The 19,789-nt window shown below is 48.2% G+C and overlaps 1 protein-coding gene across 1 annotated transcript in view; it reads right to left on the reverse strand.

Moving 5' to 3' along the window:
* Positions 1 to 19,789, reverse strand: part of AHCYL2 (adenosylhomocysteinase-like 2) — a 155,519-nt gene that overhangs the window by 47,340 nt on the left and 88,390 nt on the right. Inside the window, exon 2 of the mRNA XM_014945437.1 lies at positions 8,020 to 8,128. Within this exon, the coding sequence (XP_014800923.1) occupies positions 8,020 to 8,128 (109 nt within the window). The remainder of the gene's footprint in view (positions 1 to 8,019; positions 8,129 to 19,789) is intronic.

Consider the following 19,789-nt stretch of genomic DNA (forward strand, 5'->3'; position numbering starts at 1 on the left):
GGAGTTAGAAATCCCCCTCCCCATCTATTTTGATGACTAAAATCACACGTAGAGTCCATTTTTGACTTGAGCCGTGATGAATTAGCCACCACTTCTGCTTCCAGTTTATCAGGATCAGCTGAAGAGACTATTTGTGCCATGTTTTCCTCTGGAAAATTCTCCCACGTGGGAGACCAACCTCTTTCATCTTCTAGGCATCAGCAGTCAAAGCAACATCTCAGGCTTGGAGATGAACTAGAAAAGCATCAATCCTCTTTCCTTTCCAGAGACAAAGCACCTGGAACATGGGGCCCTTGGTCCAGATGAGCTCCTCACTGCTGCCACCACCTCCTCCTCCTCCTCTCTGGCAGGAGCCACACCTTGGGACCCAACGCAAGAGCCTCATCTACATGGTCATCCTCCTTTCCTTGTGAAATTACCCTGAAGTTTTACTCCAAGTCTTTACTCTGCAGATCATGTGATCCTTCTACAATGAACGCAAGACCTGGCATCAAATTATTTCTTACAGCAGAAGAAGACCACCTTTGTAGAGCAGACTATCCATGACAGCCTCAGTGGAGTTGGCCAACATGGTGCATCACTAGGAAATGACATGCATGTGTGAGGGCATCACAGATGAAGATGTGCTCTCTTTCCTGTCTTGATGAGGAGCTCTCCTTCTTCCACACCACCAGAAGAGACTTGGTTGAATCTCTACCTGGGAACCATTGCACAGTCAAACTCAACAGCTCCTGGCTTTGGGTGATGTGTTGCTGGGCATGTGAGCTCGCTTCTCTCCCAGGCATGGTCTCCCAGAGGGAATGATCTCCACCAAACACCCAAGGGAGTCGTTCTACCCAACAGATTCCCAACTTTCTACCCCAATTCTGTGCCAAAGAAATTCAGTAACAGGAAGGGTGAGGGTTTCTTAGACAATGTCATAGGAAGAATGGTGTGGTTGAACCCATGGTCTTATCACTTCCCACCAATGCTCCCAAAGAGCTGCACCTTTCCAGGGGCATCCAGACCTCCAGCGCAGATTGATACCAGAGAAGCTGTGGCTGCCCCATCCCTGGAGGGGTTCAAGGCCAGGTTGGAGGGTACTTGGAGAAACCTGGCCTGATGGGAGGGGGTTGGAACTAGATGGCCTTTAGGGTCCATTCCAACCCAAAACCTTCTATGATTCTATGAAGAATGGCATGGTTGAACCCATGCTTTTATCACCCCCCACTACAGCCTTCCAGGGACATCCAGACCTCCAAGAGCCCCTTCAGAGAACTTGGGGTGAAGGCCAACTCCTCCTCTACCCAGCATTCCAAAGGCTCTGTTAGCGTTTTCACCCCAGAAAACCCAAACCAAGGAGTTAAACCCTTCCTGCAGCACCCAGCGAGCCGATTACTTTCCCTTCTGGCTGATACGAAGCTCGCTTGAACGATCCCAAAGGAAAAAAAAACCCACCCAAAAGCTTAGCGCTGGGGCTGCGGGTGTGCCAGGCTCCCCAAGACCCGCTCGGGTCTTAATCTGCTTAGGGAGGAGAATTATGCATTGCTGAAATTTCTCCACTTTATACAATTCCAAGCTCTTGTATATCGAGGGCTCCAGAAGGATTCGGTGGTTCGAGGAGGATTTATTGCCTCGAAGGCGGCTAAATCCGCGCAGAGGTTTCTTTAAAGCCATAGATCTTGGTTCGGGGGGAGGCGAAAGTCATTTTTTTTTGAACAAAAAAAAAGCCCACGCCTAGATGGTGGACAGATTTTCCATATGGAGATGGCTCCTTACTGTTTCACACGTATAACACATCGCAGTACATATATCACTACGGTAATTAAATTCTTATTGTTATCGTAGTATAACAGCGTACTAATATAGAATAGTAAATTTTGCCCTTGCTTTCCTGTAAAATGAAAAACAAGAACAGAAAGGACTGTACAACTGGACTAGATGATCTCCAGAGGTCCCTTCCAACCCCATATGATTCTGTGAAAGGATTCCAAACACCTGCAATTTAGAAATATCCAATTAATCATAGGATCATAGAATGGTTTGGGTTGGAAGGGACCTTAAAGATCATTGAGTTCCAACCCCCCCACCATGGGCAGGGACACCTCCCACCAGACCATTACCTGATGGGATGGACAGTCTCTGAAATACCATCTCAAATCACCCAAAAAGTTGATTAATGAAAGCTTCACAAGTGGGGTCAGTATCCACAGAGCCACAGTGTTTTAACACAAATCGTATTATTTCAAAGAAAAATGAAACCAGCAGCAGGTCTCGGGCACTGTTACCCAGGGGAAGAATGTTGGGGGGAAAAGGAGACACCTGTAGCCCATGTCCTAACCCAGAAAAGACCAGGTAAAAGCCCAAATTCAGCAAATTTTAGCTTTGTTAATATTTTAGATGAGGATCCACTCATGTCTGTAGTATCATCATCAGTGTGGGTGAAAAAGGGGAACCCGTCCCCGTTACAGCCTGAGTGAAAAAGCAAATCTTGTTTCTTCTCTGCACAACCTCTTTGGAAAGTTATGAAACAGCAGGAGGATGAAGTCAATCGCCTTTAATTAAAGATATTAGGGCTCTAATCTCATTTCAGCCCCCACATAATGTGTGTGCGGCGCGTAATACGCAACGCTGAGAGCGCTCTGGTATTCCAACCCCCTGATCCCCCCAAATCTTCGTTGGAGCAGGTAGCAATTATCTGAGTTTTGCAGGGTTTTTTTTTACCAAAATGTAAGTTCTTTGCCCAGCACAACGTCAAAACATCCCCTCGGCTCCAAAGTTGAGCTGTTGGGTGGGTCCCTCTCCATGGTCTCCAATCGTAGACGCCGTTGAACATCACGGCGCGTCCTTGGGCGTATTAATTGCTCCCAAACGGCGCAGAAAACAATTAATTTCCCCGGTGAGGAAGATTACTTGTTTGAAACGATGTGGAACAGCAGCAGAAAAGGGGCAGCTCAGAGCAAGGGTAATGAGATAAGAGACTTCTGCTTCTAATTGGAAGAGTCAGGTCAGCACGGGTCGTTAGTATTTTCATTCTTCGTACTTTACAGCGACCAAGTGATGAAGTTTTCATCTTCAACGGTGTCTCTGCTGGTTTTTCATCGAATTGTGGAATGGTTTGGGTGGGAAGGGACCTTTAAAGGCCATCTAGTCCACCCCCTGCCCTGGGCAGGGACACCTCCCACCAGACCAGGTTCCTCCGAGCCCCGTCCAACCTGGCCTTGAACCCCTCCAGGGATGGGACATCTACCTGGGCCAGGGTCTCACCACCCTCATTTTTCCTATTATTCCTTCTAGCAATCCCAGTTGGCAACACGTTGCCTGTTGGAGGACATTCCTCCACATCACAGCTTCACAAATCGTACGTCTTCTGGAGACCAGCTGATGATTTTAAAGGAACTTTCCCAGTTTTGATGGGCAGGAAGAGCAAGAAACCACCGGTTGTTTGCAGAGATGCTGTTTCCACACCCAGGCCTCTCTTGCATCACTAAAATGGCACCAGCACCTCCCCATCATTTTGGGCAGATATGCTGGGACAACTCCCTTCCCACCAAGCCTGGGAAGACCTCTAAACCTTGGGACTCTTGCGTGTCCAGAGAAGGGCAACGGAGCTGGTGAGGGGTCTGGAGATCAAGTCTTGTGAGGAGCGGCTGAGGGAGCTGGGGGTGTTCAGCCTGGAGAAAAGGAGGCTGAGGGGAGACCTTCTCATCTCTCCAACTCCCTGAAAGGAGGGTGTAGCCAGGGGGGGTCGGTCTCTTCTCCCAAGGAACAGGCTATGGGACAAGAGGAAATGGCCTCAAGTTGCACCAGGGGAAGTTTAGGGTGGATATTTGGAAAAATTTATTGACCAAAAAGGGTTGTGAAACCTTGGAAGAGGCTGCCCAGGGCAGTGGTGGAGTCACCATCCCTGGAGGGATTTAAAAGCTGGGCAGACGTGGTGCTGAGGGACATCATTTAGTGGTGGACTTGGCAGTGGTAGTTCAATGGTTGGACTCAATGATCTTAAGGGTCTTTTCCAACCTAAATGACTGTATGATTCTATGATGTTTCCCCTCCATTATCATCTCTCTGTTCCTCGAGCTGCTTCTTTTCCAGCCTTTTCCCATCCCAGGAGGCCTTAATGGCTTCTTCTGACTCTGCTCCTGCTCAGTCCTTAACAGAGGATGACAAAGATCCACGTCGAGAGGTACTAATGGGATTTTATCTACCCATCCGGCAACCAGGTCTTCTGTCTTGACTGTCAGCCTTTCATTAGGAGGGAAAGATAATACTTTCACGAGCTAATTAATTGCAATTGCTGATGTTTTCACAGGAGACACTTAAGTGCAAGGGGTGGAGGAGAATTCCCCAAAGTTGCTCCGAGCTCTTTCAGCTGGGAGCGACGAGCAAACACGATGACATTAACCAGGCTGATCAGCCAATTAGTCTTTACAAATGACAAATTGTAAAATAGACCCTGCTGATGAGATATGGGATGGAGTTGTACAACCTGGACAAGCTTCATATTAATCACAGACCTGTGTTAAGAGAAGTCTAAATCGTTAGTGCCAGCTTAAAACACGCTGCCGAAGGTGATAACGTTAGAAACACAATCCAGGTGGCTTTCAAAGTGGAAGCAGAGCCCAGGCTGATGTCTCTCTGGAGAGGACATGGAGTGAACGTTCCTCAAGTTCTCCTAAAAGCCCTTTATGTGGGAACACAACCGCTGTAGGGGTGATGGGTCAAACCAGGTTGTCCCCAGCCTTGATGGAGCTCCTCCAAGCTCCACTTCAAGCGTGGAAGGCAGCATGTAAGAAGAAATAACCAGGAGAGAAGGCAAAGAACAGTTGCTCATTCCACAGGAACCAGGGTGAAGTCATCAGACTGTGCATCCTTTCGCTGTTCATGTGCCCAAGACCAGATCTCAACCTCCAGCAGTTGCCTCTTCTGGAAACGGGGCACCTTCCTCTGCCAGGAGCAGAGAGGACTGGATAACCAAGTCTTTTCCACCAGTTACTTTCACTCTTCTAAACTTGGGTTGCTGAAAAATGTGAAAAGCTTGTAGGTCCTCATCATGTTTCTTCATGTAGCACACTGGCAATGACCTGTTACGGACAACACCACAAAGCCACTTCTCATAGATGCGGCTCAGTCGTCCACTTGGACTGTGGTCCTCAGATATGCTACACCCAGAAGGAATGGGAGATGGGCAGGACCAATAATACACCCTCAACCTACTGGGTTGTCACAGTGTGGTCCTGGCCCAGCTCACCTGTGATATCCTGAGAATCCAGGAAATGAGTAGAGAAACACACAGGAGGCTTTCCATCCCTATGTCAGAAGACTTCTGTCCCATGTCCCAGGCTCAGGTGCAAGTTCTGTGCACGGTATCTCTTTGCAACAGTCAGCCAGGAGCTGGATCCTGCATTCACGGAGGTTTTCTACACTTAACAGAGCTAAAGTGTCTCTGTTTAAACCTCTCAGGCTTCTGCTGGCTCCTCAACCTTCTACTGGTCCCCTTTTAGTGGTGGCATCTAGCTCATTGCTTGTGCTGGCAAAGAGGATCGCTCCACGCTTTGCTGCTCGCTCACAAGGAGCTCTGCACATCTTCTCCTGACAAGTCAAGAAAAAACCATGAACCAACGTTCATCAACACTTCCCTGGAGGGGTTCAAGACCAGGTTGGATGGGTCTTAGAGCAACCTGGTCTGGTGGGAGATGTCCCTGCCCAGGGCAGGCGGGTTGGAACTGGATGATCTTTGAGGTCCCTTCCAACTCAAACCATTCTATGATTCTATGATCTACCCCAAACCAGAAGTATTTCTTGTCATACACAAGGTGTCTAGCTGGGAAAGTCAGGGTTGAATGGACCTTTGAGCTCTTGTGGTCTCTGAGGCTCAGATTCTCCTCAAATATTCTGCCACCTGCCAAGTATCCAAAAAACGCATCCGTGTCACGGACAGGGACTAAGTGAAGGGCTGTGGTGGAGCTTCATCGTGGATGCTCCTCATTCCCCGTGGTTCTGGCATAAAGCAAGACCTCTGCAAGAACTTGGCCACCAACCTGAACACCCACCTGAGTACTCCATCACAAGTTTTGGTACACATCACCAGAAAGACCTGATCCTTTGCCTCCACAGCCGTGAGGAACAGAGGAATAATACCTCCTCCAGTTTCAAGTCGCTTACATCTCCATTCCTTGTAGATTTGCGTTGGAAGCTGGTTTCTTCTGCATCTTCTCCAAGGGGCCAGGACCAGGAGGGGATCAGAGGCATTAAGATTCCTTGAGGGATGGGGAACTGGATCCAAATTCCTTTCTGTGAGGGTCTCAGCGAGGACAGTAGCTGTGACATTGCAAGTAGCAAGCAGTGTTCCCTCCAAAGTGCCAAGGATCCGGGATGGACCTATCCTGAACAATCCGAGAGCATCCTTGGTGTCCTCTTCCTATCCCTGGAAAGCCACTGTCCTCATAACCAACTCCTGAAGTGACATAAGGTCTCCAGCTCCAGTAACGACGCATTCAGAGACAAAGAGAAGAGGAGACTAAAAGGTGAGGTACGATACTGGTCCCACATGGGTGTTACTGGACTAGGATAAATTCAGCTGAAGGTGCCACTTGGGGGCATGAAGTTTTACCCAACGACCTGGTGACGTTCCTACGTGCTGGGAAGTGTGGTGGCACCCAGTTTCCTCAGCACTTTGTGGTCACAGGGACTTATTTGATGAACAAACCCATGCTAGAGGCTGGTTGCAAAGTGCTGGGCAGCTTCACCTTCCCCACTCAAAGTCAAGGTAGGTTTTAGGGGTCATTATCTCAAAGCTGTGCCCTTTTCTGTAAGGAAAAAAATGCCCATTTCCACCAGCAGACTTCTCTCCAGGACTTCCTTGCGCTGCTTTTTTTTTGCCTCAGCTCTAAATGTTACATGTTTGATTGCTAAATGTTTGATTTCTAAACGCCGAGTGTTGGATGAACGAGGCACTCGATGAAATTAAGTCTGGTTTTCATGGGGATCTGCCTTTGGTTGGGTTTTACAAAACCTTCATGGGCTGCTCCAGAAGTTAAGTTTCAGTTGTCTACATTGAAAATGACGCATATTCGAAGAAAACAAACCAATTTGAGCACCTACGAAGGAAAAAACTAGACTTTGCTGTGCCACGTCCTCAAAGGAATGAGCCTGTTGCTGGTGGGACCAGAGCCTGAAGGTTTCTGGATATCGCTGTGCAAATCACCAAATACTAATCCAGAAAAATCAAGTTTCCACAACCAATCTTCATAAATACACCTGGGATTTCAGAAAAGCCCTGAAATTTATAATAAAATAAAAAAAAAAACCCCAAACAATGAACCCAATGTCCCTCCCTAGCGAGTCCCCCTAAGTGCAGCTGAGAAGACCAAACAGCAAGTCCATCGCTCGCCAAAAGTTTCATTTCAGAGGATCCAGCAGGAAAAACACAGAAGACACCCGTGGCCCTCAAAAGCCACCATTGCTCTTCCAAATTTCACGTGCAACGGGTGAGACCCAAACTACAGTGAGATCCACAGGGGTTTATTCAAGACCAGGAAGGGTGGATGACACACAGTATTGTTTTGCTGAGCCTGGAAGGAGAAGGAAGGGGAAGAGAGGAGGAAAACCAGCAACGACCACACATGAGGGCTATAAGGAGGGACCACAAGTGTTAAGAGCAGCAGAATAACTTAATCTTCCATCCAACTATACACAAAGATAAAAAAATAAGGAAGAACCCTCTTCCTGAGCTCTTCCTCCAATGCTGCCGATGACACGGCACAACTGGGAGATCCTGGAGGTGCTGCAGGATCAACCCTGGGGTCTGCAGAGATGCTGTAAGAGGATGGAGCTGATCACAGAACCACAGAAGATCTCAAGTTGGAAGGGACCCATGAGCATCATCGAGTCCAACCCCCTGCTCCTCGTAGGAGCATAACTCTATAACTTTGCCTAACCATGCAAAACTGTAGAAGATTTCAGCTTGCTTTTAAATAATCTTAAACTTTCCATGACGACCATAAAGAGGACCATAATCCTGGCTCTGAGGGCACACACCTGAGCTGTAGCTGTCTGTGGAGGACTGCGAGATGGAGCGGGAGAGCGACCGGCGGCCGATCTTCGTCGGGCGCTTGTTGAATTCTTGCTTTTGGTCGGCGAATTGGATCTGTTAAAAGAAATCCACGGTTAAAGCCGGGCGTTAAAAAAACCAACAATCAAAAACCAACACAGAAGATTAATCTCAAGAACCCAAAGCCTCCAGCAGACCCCGACACCATCTCGGCTACGGGCTGAATCGCAATTCCCATCATTTAATTGGGGACAAGGCACACTAATTGCCTGTTTTGTTTAATTTCAGAGGCAGCATCGACAACACTTGTCTTTTAAATACCTCTTCCAACCACAGAAATTAGAAAGCTCCGTCCCCGTTACAAATTAATTTCTCTACAATCTAATGATAAGGGTTGTTCATCGCAGGAGGAGCCCCGTTAGGGCCACCCAACATCTTCAGACCCATCCTGCGACGTTTATTGTGGTGACCAGTATGAGACCACTGTGACCAGTCATTGGGGATGACAAACAGCCACCTGCTCAACCCGGGATGAAGAATCAAGCCCTTTTCCCTTTCAGTCATCGCCAAGAAACGAGGTTTCAGCCTCCCCAGGACCATCTGTGAAGCCCCAAGCCCAGGAGAGGGTCTGAGAGGAGCTGGGCACCACCACGCTCAGCACAACCCGTGTTACGGCCGTAGGAACTGCCCAGCCCAGAGATAAACCCGTGTTTTGAGCCAGCAAAGCTGGTCTGCTCCAAAGCATGATGAGGACAGAAGAGAGAAGTGAAGAAATGCACTTTTATCCAGGCACTTTTAAGGGGAAAATGACATTTAATGTTGATATTCATAGAAGAACCTCTTTCTCCAAGCTTCATTTCACTCCTGCCCTCGGCTGAAGAGCAAGGAGGCCAAAAAATCACTATTTCCTGACTATAAACTGCCCAGATCCAGATTTTCACATAAACCAAACATCTGCTCTTACAGATTATTAGTAATTTTACAGTAGAAACTCAACCCTTCCATGGTCCCTTGATGTGCACCTTGGGTCAAACTTGTCTCAAGGATTCTCTGCTCGCATCAGCGCCAACCTTCATCTCCCGACCCTGAGGGGCGTCACCGGCATCAGACACATCTCAGAATCACACAATCACAGAATCTTCATGGTTGGAAGGGACCTTTGAGATCATCGAGTCCAACCACACAAAAAACCCAACCAAACCAAACCAAAAAAACCCAGAAACAGACACAACCCAACAATCTCAGGCACTAGAGCACTCCCTGAAGAGCCACGTCTACACGTTTCTTCAATACCTCCAGGGATGGTGACTCCACCACCTCCATGGGCAGGTGACCACCTTCTCAGGAAAGTCATTCTTCCTGATACCTCATCTAAACCTCCCCTGCCCCAGCTTCAGACCATTCCCTCTGGTCCTGTCATTATTCCCTTGGGAGAAGAGGCCAACACCCACCTCTCTACAACCTCCTTTCAGGTGGTGGTGGAGGGCAATGAGGTCTCCCCTCAGCCTTCTCTTCTCCAAACTAAACATGGCCAGTTCCCTCAGCCTCTCCTTGTTCTCCAGACCCCTCACCAGCTTGGTGGCTCTCCTCTGGACATGCTCCAGCACCTCAATGTCCTTTTTGACGACACTGCCCACTCAACGGACACTGGAATGGCTCGGAGCCCAGGGGACACAACATGTCTCGGAACCACACCACCAGCTCAACGTCCCTTCCAATCCTCTCGATATGGACCATATTTAAGAACTCAGGAGAACAGGTTTATTGTTTTAGGAAGTATTTTTATCTCAAGCATAAACCAACTCAATCCGGACCAACGGGATTAAATATTTACATCTCCAAAATACTGAAAGCCATTAATTGGGTCTATTAACTAACGCCTTGGGGTATGTGGAGAAGTTAGTTTTGATTAAAGAAGTCACCTAACCATAAAGGTCTTTTTGGACCCCCAGGTCTTTTTCCTCAGAGTTGCTCTCCAGCAGGTCATCCCCCCCCAAAAAAAAAAGACCTGGGAGTTCTGGTGGACAACAGGATGCCCAGGAGCCAGCAATGGGCATCCTTGGGGGCACCAAGAAGATCGTGGCCAGCAGGTGGAGGGTGGTCATCCTGCCCCTCTGCTCTGCCCTGGGGAGGCCACAGCTGGAGAACTGGGACCAGTGCTGGGCTCCCCAGTTCAGCAAGGACAGGGAACTGCTGGAGAGGGGACAGCAAAGGGCTCCCAAGATGGTGAGGGGATGAGAACATCTCTGTGCTGAGGAAAGGCTGAGGGACTTGGGTCAGTTTAGTCTGGAGAAGACTAAGGGGGGATCAAGGCCTCGAAATCCTTCAAGGGTGGGTGTCAGGAGGATGGGGCCAGGCTTTTTTCAGTGGTGCCCAGGGACAGGACAAGAGGGAACAGGCACAAACTTGAATGTAAGAAGTTCCATCTCACCATGAGGTGGACCTTGTTTGGTGTGAGGGTGGCAGCGGCCTGGCAGAGGCTGCCCAGAGAGGTGGTGGAGTCTCCTTCTCTGGAGACATTCCAACCCCCCTGGAGACGTTGCTGTGGGAGCTGCTGTGGGTGCCCCTGCTCTGGCAGGGGGTTGGACTGGATGATCTCCAGAGGTCCCTTCCAACCTCATATCATTCTGTGATTCTGTGTGATTCTGGGATTCTGTGAAGAACTTGGTCCCATTTTGGGAACTCAGACTCAAGCTCAGTTGGTTTAAGTAGAAGCTGGTGATGCCACAGAGCCAGAACCTGTTTTTTTGGCCAGTAAGAGAAGGAAAAAGGTAACTGGGCATCTCAGGTGGGTAATTCTGTGAAGCCAAGTCCGAGCCGACCTGGGGACAGCCAGCCCAAACCACCGGGGAGGGGGGAAAGGGCCATGGGGAGGATTTGCAGCAGCACCTGGAAGCTTTTTTATTCTTTTTTTTTTCCCTGCTAATCTTAAGCCAAAGAACAGAACGACACCGGATCAGGAAACACACAGGGGAGAAAAATAAACCCACGTCAAACTCGTATTACAGCCAGGAGTTACGTTACGGATTAACACCCCTGATCCCGGTGGGACGGGGTCTTTGCACACACACACTCCATTTTTTTTTAAATTCCTTTTCTAAGAAGCTGCTGGCCTGAAATAACTTCTCTTTTTATTATTATTTTTTTTTAAAATTCATTTAAAACAAATCCCTCAACAGCTGAGCAGCTTCATCAAAGCACCAGGTTATTTGTGCACGAAGCGACGCTCTCGGCCAAGTGGGACAGGCTGGAATTCTAACAAAAGGGCGAATAATTCACATTATAATTAACATTTTCCTTTCCCACACCATCTCTTCAAGGAGACTCTCAACGCAACTACTTCAAGCCACACAGTAAATATCCATCACCACGTTCGGAGCCCTCGAAGCGCTTCCACATCCAAGACTGATGGGCAAGTACACGCCGAAAAGCAAAGTGAGTTGGGCCAAATTTGGCAGAACTAGAAGTAGACTTTATAAAAAAAACCCTGCCCTAAACCTCTTTGAGGGTTTAAAGCCTTCTTTAAATGCTGCCAGAAGCCGGGTTTGGCTTTAGCTGAGCCTGGCACTGGCTGGCAGGAGGTGGAAGGAGGCATCGGAAGAGGAGAACGTGGGGATGAGGCATCTCCTCAGGTCATCTCCTCAGCTCTGCTTTTAGCTGGCCTTGACCCTTCGCCAACATCTCTTGGCTTTATCCTTGGAAGAACGGAGCGAGCGGGTAATGGATGCCAGAATTTGCTTTATTGAAGACATTTATTGCATCCCCCCCTCGTTCAGAGCAGGATTTCACGTGGCATGGACACGTGAAGGGTCCAAAGTGCCAGCAGGAACGGACCCTTAAGCCCGTTTCCACAAAACACCTTCTTTTTGGAGTTGGAATCTCAACGACACGTGCTCAACCCAACCAGAAGGAGAAAACCTGGTTGAAATCCCCACCGAGGGGCGACGGCACAACAGCCCGGCTGGAAAGATGGGGGCAATGGAGGTGGGGACGAGAAGACAGGTTTGGTTCCAGATTGAACTTGTTCAGCTCAAACCAAAGCGTTTCTGAAGGCAACAACCAGCTCTGCACAGGCTGAAGCTCAAAGGAGAGACCATGAAGCCTTTGAGAGGTGGAGATGCTGGGATTTAGGTGTCCGACCTGCTCTGCAGCCACACAAATGCCAAAAAACCCACCCAATCCAAGCTGAAAAACCTCACCTCCGGGGGCACAAGGGGTTAATGGCTTCTAAATGCAGGTGCTCATCACATTTCAAATGACTTTGACCTGGGGTTTCCACCACGAAGAGCTGCTCTAGCTTACTTCACCGAAAAAAAACCCAACCCTCCTCATCTGAGGTTTTCCCAGGAAATCTCCCCGTTCCCAAAACCCATCGACTCCTCCGAAAGAACAGCCCCGGAGCAACGTGTCCATCTCAACCCTTCCTCCTTTCAAACCTCCTGAGAACTGAAGAGAAGTCCTCCAGAGACTGGGATTTGTCTCTCCAGAAAGAGAGGATTGGGGAGGGGGGGAACAGGAGGAACGGAGAGGGGGGAAAAAGGGGGATAGAGAGAAACGAATGGATTTTTTAAATAGGAAAAAAAAAAAGATATTCTGGTTCTAAAGATTGCCCTCACCTGGGCTTTAATCCCCGAATCTCCGTTGACGTTGTATTTCTTCTTGTTTGGCATGATGGCATCCCCCACGGCCCCCTCGGCGCCGTCTCCCACCGGGGCAGGGGCTGCCCCCCCAATTTATACCTCCCGGCCCCCGCCGATCCCCATCCTGCCCCCGGGCTGGAGGGAGGGAGGGAGGGAGGGAGGGAAGGAGAGAGGGAGGGGAAGGAACCGCTGGGATTTTCAGGCTCCCTGGTTTGGTTTTTTGTTTGTTTTTTGTTTTTTTTTTTAATTTTGGCAGGGAAGGACCCCCAAGACTTAATGAGGCGTCGCGTCGAACAAGCCCTACTTCTGTTTTATGCTGAATTACAGCGTTTTCCTGACCTCTGGACACTCAGCGGCGGTTTTTTAGCGTGGCCCGGCTTGTGTGTGCATAACAATAGCTTATTTATATAACCAGAACATTTCCCTGCTCGCTATAATTAACTTGCTAATTAGGCTCTTTTTTAACCTGGGTTCTCCCCCCCCCCCCCCCCCCCCCCCCCAAGCTTTCTGTAGGAGGCATAATTATGTAATAAAATTCCTGTTTCTGCAGCATTCACCCCGTACCAACACAGAAATGCAGGCTTTATTATTCTTCCCAGCTGGTAGGCACTGAATTACTAGTGTTTTAACCCTCTTTGCACTAAACCCTCAGTTTTTTTTTTTTTCACCCTGATGTCAGATGATTACGTTAAGGGAGCCTCATTAGAAGAAAATTAACTAATGAGCAACTAAAACAAGGAAGGCATTTGTTAGATGGCAAAGTGGTTTTTAATTACGCCGGTCCCTGCTCTGTGCTCCAGGGCAGCAAGTGCAGAGTCCGACCTTGGAAGGGTCCAGACTCTGACACTCATCCCATCAAGTGTTGGACCATTCCTCTTAGAACCATCAAATCATGGAATATTTGAGCTTGAAGGGACCTTCAAACACCATCGAGTTCCACCCCTTTGCCATGGGCAGGGACATCTTCAACTAGACCAGGTTGCTCCAAGTCCCCTCCAACCTGGCCTTGAACCCCTCCAGGGATGGGGCAGCCACAGCTTCTCTGGCCAACCTGGGCCAGGCTCTCACCACCCTCAGAGTAAAAAAATTCTTCCTTATTTCTAGTCTCTTCCCACCTTCCAGGTACCTACTGCAGGAGGAGAAGGGCTGCGGGGAACCCTGGAGAGATGCAGGGTCTGGGGAGCACGATGCTTTTCTGCCAGCCACGGAGTAGACCCATGAAGGGCAAGTTTTTTTTAAATTTTTATTTAGTGGTTGGAGCTGTTTTCCAAAGAGTTTTGTCCCTGACAACGTACCCAAGATGATTCCCATCAAGAACCTCCCCATCTGCCTCCAAAGAAGAGCGAGTTGGGAAGTGATGGGGCATCACCAACAGACCTCAACACCTATTCTAACCAAATAAAATAAAATAAAAGGTCTGTGTGTTATCATATACACATCTTTAGAAACAATTTACCACTGATCTGATGTGATATTGCTCCCATCTGATATAATATTGCTCCTCAACAGCTGTCCCTGTTGGCCAGTGGATGGAGAAATGCTGCCAGGGAAACATCTTGAGCCACGACGGTGTTTGACATCTCCAAGGCAGATTCCAAGGAATCCACTAAAAGAATAAAAAATTCCTGGGCTATAGGGAAGCAAGGCCTGGTTTGTGAAGGGGGAAAAAAACCCCCACAACTCTCCACTTTAATGAATCTGTAGGGTAACTGGAAAATGGAAATATGGATTATTTCCACCGTGGAAATATGTCAAAAAATACGAGACCGAGATTAGCACCGTTTGCCTGAAAGCAAAATACTACATACTAAAGCCAAAGTTGTGTTTTCAAGGTAAATTTTTCATTTTTATCATTATTGATGATCTTTTTCGTGCCAAATCCTACGGGAGATGCTACTTCAGCTCAGCGGAAGCTGAGAAAAGCTTGGAAAAGGGGTATGAAGCTCACAGCACCAAAGCACAAACTACTATCACATCAAGATACTTAAATCAAATCGATTTTTGGGGGAGAAGAAAAAAAAAGCCTTTTTTTTCAATAAAGACTAAGATACTAAAATTAAGAATATTCTATAAGAATGCTAAAAATAAAGGGTTTTGCTGCCCTTCCAGTCCACAGCTCAATTATCTTCGTTACGTCCACGTCAATCTGGCTCAATCTTCAAATCAAACCAGGGAGAACCACGTTCCACCCTCGTAAGATCTGAGTTATCACTAGAATGTAATAAACCACCTTAAAATCTGCTTTTTGATGACGGCTGGAGACCAACCTCCCCCCATGTTCCTTTAGCCACGCCATGGGCTTGTAACATTTTCAACCCTTTTAAAACAATTTCAAGGTGAAACCTGAAAATACTGTAACTGCCACAAAATCCATCCCCCCGGCTCGTGCATCGTGCAAGAGGAACCATCCTTTTAACTTCTAAGTGTTGTGAGCACAGCATTTTTCTGGTGTTTTCTGGTCTTAAAATTTATTCTTAGCCCTAGATATTTTTTTTTGTTGTTGTTTAAAGGAAAAAAGGGAGAAAATCAAGAGTTTTCTGCGCGACCTGGTGGCTCGAGCTCTCCAGCGTTGCTGACAGCCTCCAAATCCACCTGCCACAAACTCAGGAAAGCAAAAGGATGTTCTGGAGCTAATTAAAACCCATCTCTTCACCTCTGAAGCAGTAGGTCAAGTGTGTGGTCCTCAAGAGCTGCCTCTACTTGGGTTATTGGTGTGGCAAACCGCCTGGGAAGTCTCATCCCCAGTGGAAAAACTTCTCATCCACCCATGATGCCAAGTGGTAAAATGAATTTTTATATATATATATTATTTTTTTTAAAGAAAGAAGGGTAATGATTGGGAGAGAAATGATTCTGCAGCTGTGACTGGAACGGAAGGGATGGATGTGACCATCCTGATGTTCCACCAGAGCCCAGGGCTTGCAGCTCCCGGACCAAACCTCCTCCTCCTCCTGCTCCCTCATCCCTATTCATGAAGGAAAAGCTGGTTTCCACCAGCCCTCCACCTGCCAAGCCAGAAACTTCATCTCCTGCTCCGCTTTCCCCCGTGACACCGGAGATGTGCATGGAGACACCTGAGAAGAGAACCTGCTCCCCTTCCACGGGACCAGAGATGTCCTCCCCTCTCCATGCTCGAGATGATCCACAACCCTCAGTTTCTGTTCTCCTGCTCCAGGATCCTAACACTTCAAGAAAAGGACTCTCCAACCCCATTTATTCCATAGTTTGGTGTGCCTTTAAATTAACATGCAATCCTGACACGGCTGCTCACTGAGCCAAAACTTTTAACTGGAGCTCCAAGAAAGTGTTTAAGATTCCAGTTCTCCAGCCAAAAGGTCCCACGGAGACAAACTCCAGGACTAACACACGCGTTTAACCCTTTGGCATCTTTCCTCTGAAAAACAGCTTGAGAATGCACAGGTTAAGGTTGTTTTTTACCTACAGGACTTGGGACAGTAAGGATGGGAGGGAAGAGTCACCCACCTGGGCCAAAGGTGGGTGACAAATGTTTTCCAAGTGTGTTAGAAACTCAAACCATTGATTCTTGAAGACCACCCACCAGTGGTGGATCCGCTCTTCTCTGCAAACTTCCACCCCAGTGTATTTCCAACTTGTGTTCAACATTGGGCTGGGGTTGTGTACAGTGCAAACTGAACCATAGAGTGGTTTGGGTGGGAAGGGACCTCAAGGACCATCCAGTGCCACCCCCTGCCCTGGGCAGGGACACCTCCCACCAGACCAGGGTGCTCCAAGCCCCCTCCAACCTGCCCTTGAACCCCTCCAGGGATGGGGCAGCCACAGCTTCTCTGGGCAACCTGGGCCAGGCTCTCACCACCCTCACACCAAACAAGTTCTTCCCCAGAAGAACTCTTAGAAGTTCTTGGGAACTCTTAGAAGGGGCTCTAAAGTCTCTTCTCCAGGCTGAACCCCCCCAACTCTCTCAGCCCCCCCTCCCAACAGAGGGGCTCCAGCCCTCCTAGCATCTCCGTGGCCTCCTCTGGCCCCACTCCAACAGCTCCATGTCCTTCTGATGTTGGTGGCCCCAGAGCTGGAGGCAGCACTGGGGAAGGTCTCCCCAGAGCGGAGCAGAGGGGCAGATTCCCCCCCTGGCCCTGCTGACCACGCTGCTGGGGATGCAGCCCAGGACACGGGGGGCTTTCTGGGCCACCAGCGCACGTTGGTGGCTCCTGTTGAGCTTCTTATCCCCCAACACCCCCAAGTCCTTCTCCTCAGGGCTGCTCTCCAGCCATTCTCCACCAGCCTGGATCTGTGCCCAAAGGCACATCCTACACCCGATGCTCCGGCACAACCCAGGGGCAGCAGCTTTCCCTGGAAAAGCCCATGGACCATCACAGCGGAAGCTCCTCCCATTAATTAAAAAATTAAGATTGCTATTAAAGACTGTGGAATTAGAGATTATCTAAAGCATCGCTCCATCACACACCCTGAAATCACCCAGACCTTCACAAAGAGGACCCCGAGTCACACCAGCGTTCCTGCCTCGCACCCTCACTGGTGGCAGGATTTTAGAAAACTCCAAAAATTCAGAATTTCTCCCTTTTTTTGTTTCCAACTTCGTGGGAATGAGAAATTCAGGTCCCGCAACCGCACACAGGAGGTTTTTCCCTGAGTATCGTGGGTACAAAGGTGTCCAGTGTCGATGTTAGATCCCAACTGTAGATTGTTCAAAAAATTGGTGTGTTCAAAAAATTGGTGTATTCAAAAAATTGGTGTTTTTTTACCCAATAAGGGGAATATTGGGATCCATCCTTTGGCTGGCAGCAGATTTAAAGGCCTTTATCTCGTGTCTGCAAAACCCCAAATCTCCACCAAGGCTCCTCAGTCAAGCCGTTGCCGATCTCCCGAACCATCAGAATCCCACAATTCAATTAAAAAAAAAAAAGGTGTATTTTAACCCTTTTGAGAAGCACAGCAGAAGGGGTTATTATTATTCACTAATTCGTCAATATTTGATGATTCGGTTAATAATAAGAGGCGCGCTGCAATAAATGTAGGACCTTGGCAAGAACACACTAATTGAAATAACGACCATAAAGATAATGAGCGTTTTCAAGCTTAGGCTAATTATTACTTGAAACGCGGTCGTTGCCTCCCACCGTGTCCTGAGAAATCACATAAAATGCAAATCAGTCAGGTTAAAATCCTGATTAAAAACATTGCTGGAGGACATAACCCCGAGCCCTTTGTCGAGGGAGTTTGATGCCACTTTAAAGTGGCTTTAAACCATCTATAAAATCATAAGTCCACGCTGCAAAAGGACATTTCTACGGCCCTAAGAAAAAAAAAAAAGTCTATTTAAATCAGCTTTTTGTCATCTGGTCCCAACTCATAAAGGAAAAAAATTGCAGATACGTAGGGAGAAGTTTGTTGCTCGTTTTGAAGCAGAATTCTGTATTTTTACGATTAGCACCAAAAAATAAATCCACATTTGGAACCACAAACGAAGCTGCATCTGATGCAAAGTTCATCACTGCTGACCCTTAAATGCAAAATGCACCTCCTCGCTGCTGATATCAAAGTGATACAATTTGGGTGAAAGCTGCAAGAATTGCAGTCTGTTAAAAAAACGAGCGAGAAGCAGAGGGATAAACAGCAATTTCACAAAAATCAAATCCATCAAGCTTAAGAAAGCGATTCCTGGGGGAGGCCTGGAGGGGACATCATGTTGGCTACTAAAAGGGGAATAATGAAGTTTGAATCAAATCACGAAGGACGGACTTTTATTTGTAGATAAAGACGAAAGCAGCAAGAATGCTTTTATAGGAGTACGAGAAAATCAACTTTTTCTTATCCCGGTGGAAGTATTTTTAGAAGAACCACCAAGAGGGACAACTTCAAAAATAGCAACGGAAGAAATGAGCAGAAACCTGGGAAAATATAACAAATATTGGCAGGGAAATGTCAGTGCCTTGTGGAGCGTCGTGAGTGGGGCTGGGGACCACGAGGCGCCGCGTGGCCCCTCGGGGACTCGGGAACCTCGGAAACCTTAAATTTTCCAGCTGTTTTGGGAATTCTTTCCAGCAGAGAAGTGAAGCAGAGAAAATTTTTGCCCATTCTAACCTCTTTAAGCACCAAACAGAAGTGCGATGCCCTGAAGGGTGTCGGAAGTTTTAGAGGTTTTACTCCAACAACGGCATCTAAATCGATGATCAAAATTACCAGTTGGCCCAATTAGCCCCAAAAATACGGGATCCTGATGAAACTTAGAGTCTCCCAGAACAAACTGCAGTTTCTCCTCCCCGCTGGTCCCAAATTGCTAGAAAAATTAGCTCTTAATATAACACATCTCAAGACAGGGTGGCCACAGGGGACCATTCCCTCCCTCACTTGACCGTTTTCAATCAGGCAGAACGATGCTGCACTGGAGGAGGGGGGGTTGTGTGGGACAGTCCTCGTTAACACCGGGCTTTAACGACCCTCGTTCCGGCTAAGTGCCACTGTATCCCGACATGGAGCAGCGAGATGGGAAGTTCCCTCCAGAAATTAAGCGGCGATGGGTTGATTAAGAAGAGAAGCCAAACAACTCACCATCCACCCGGGGAGGTGGAAAGCGGAGGCGCTGGAGTTGCTGCCCCAGTTCTCCATGGGCCACAGGCTCCCCCCTCACGTGTGTCTGGGAGAGGGATGGAGTGGGGAGGAGAGGGATGGAAAAGGATGGAGAGGGATGGAAGAGGATGGAGAGGAATGGAAAAGGAGGGAAAGGAATGGAAAAGGAGGGAAAAGAATGGAAAAGGATGGAGAGAGATGGAAAAGGATGGAAAGGAATGGAAAAGGAGGGAAAGGAATGGAAAAGGAGGGAAAAGAATGGAAAAGGATGGAGAGAGATGGAAAAGGATGGAGAGGGATGGAAAAGGATGGAGAGAGATGGAAAAGGATGGAGAGGGATGGAAAAGGATGGAGAGGGATGGAAAAGGATGGAGAGAGATGGAAAAGGATGGAGAGAGATGGAGAGGGATGGAGAGAGATGGAGAGGGATGCAGGGATGGAGAGGGATGGAAAGGAATGCAAGGATGGAGAGGGATGGAGAGGGACAGAGGGGAAGGAGAGGGATGGAGAGGGACAGTGGGGGACAGAGGGGGAAGAGGAGGGATAGAGG

Source organism: Calidris pugnax, unplaced genomic scaffold, assembly GCF_001431845.1.
Source record: "Calidris pugnax isolate Ruff unplaced genomic scaffold, ASM143184v1 scaffold96, whole genome shotgun sequence".
In the NCBI taxonomy this organism is placed as follows: domain Eukaryota; kingdom Metazoa; phylum Chordata; class Aves; order Charadriiformes; family Scolopacidae; genus Calidris; species Calidris pugnax.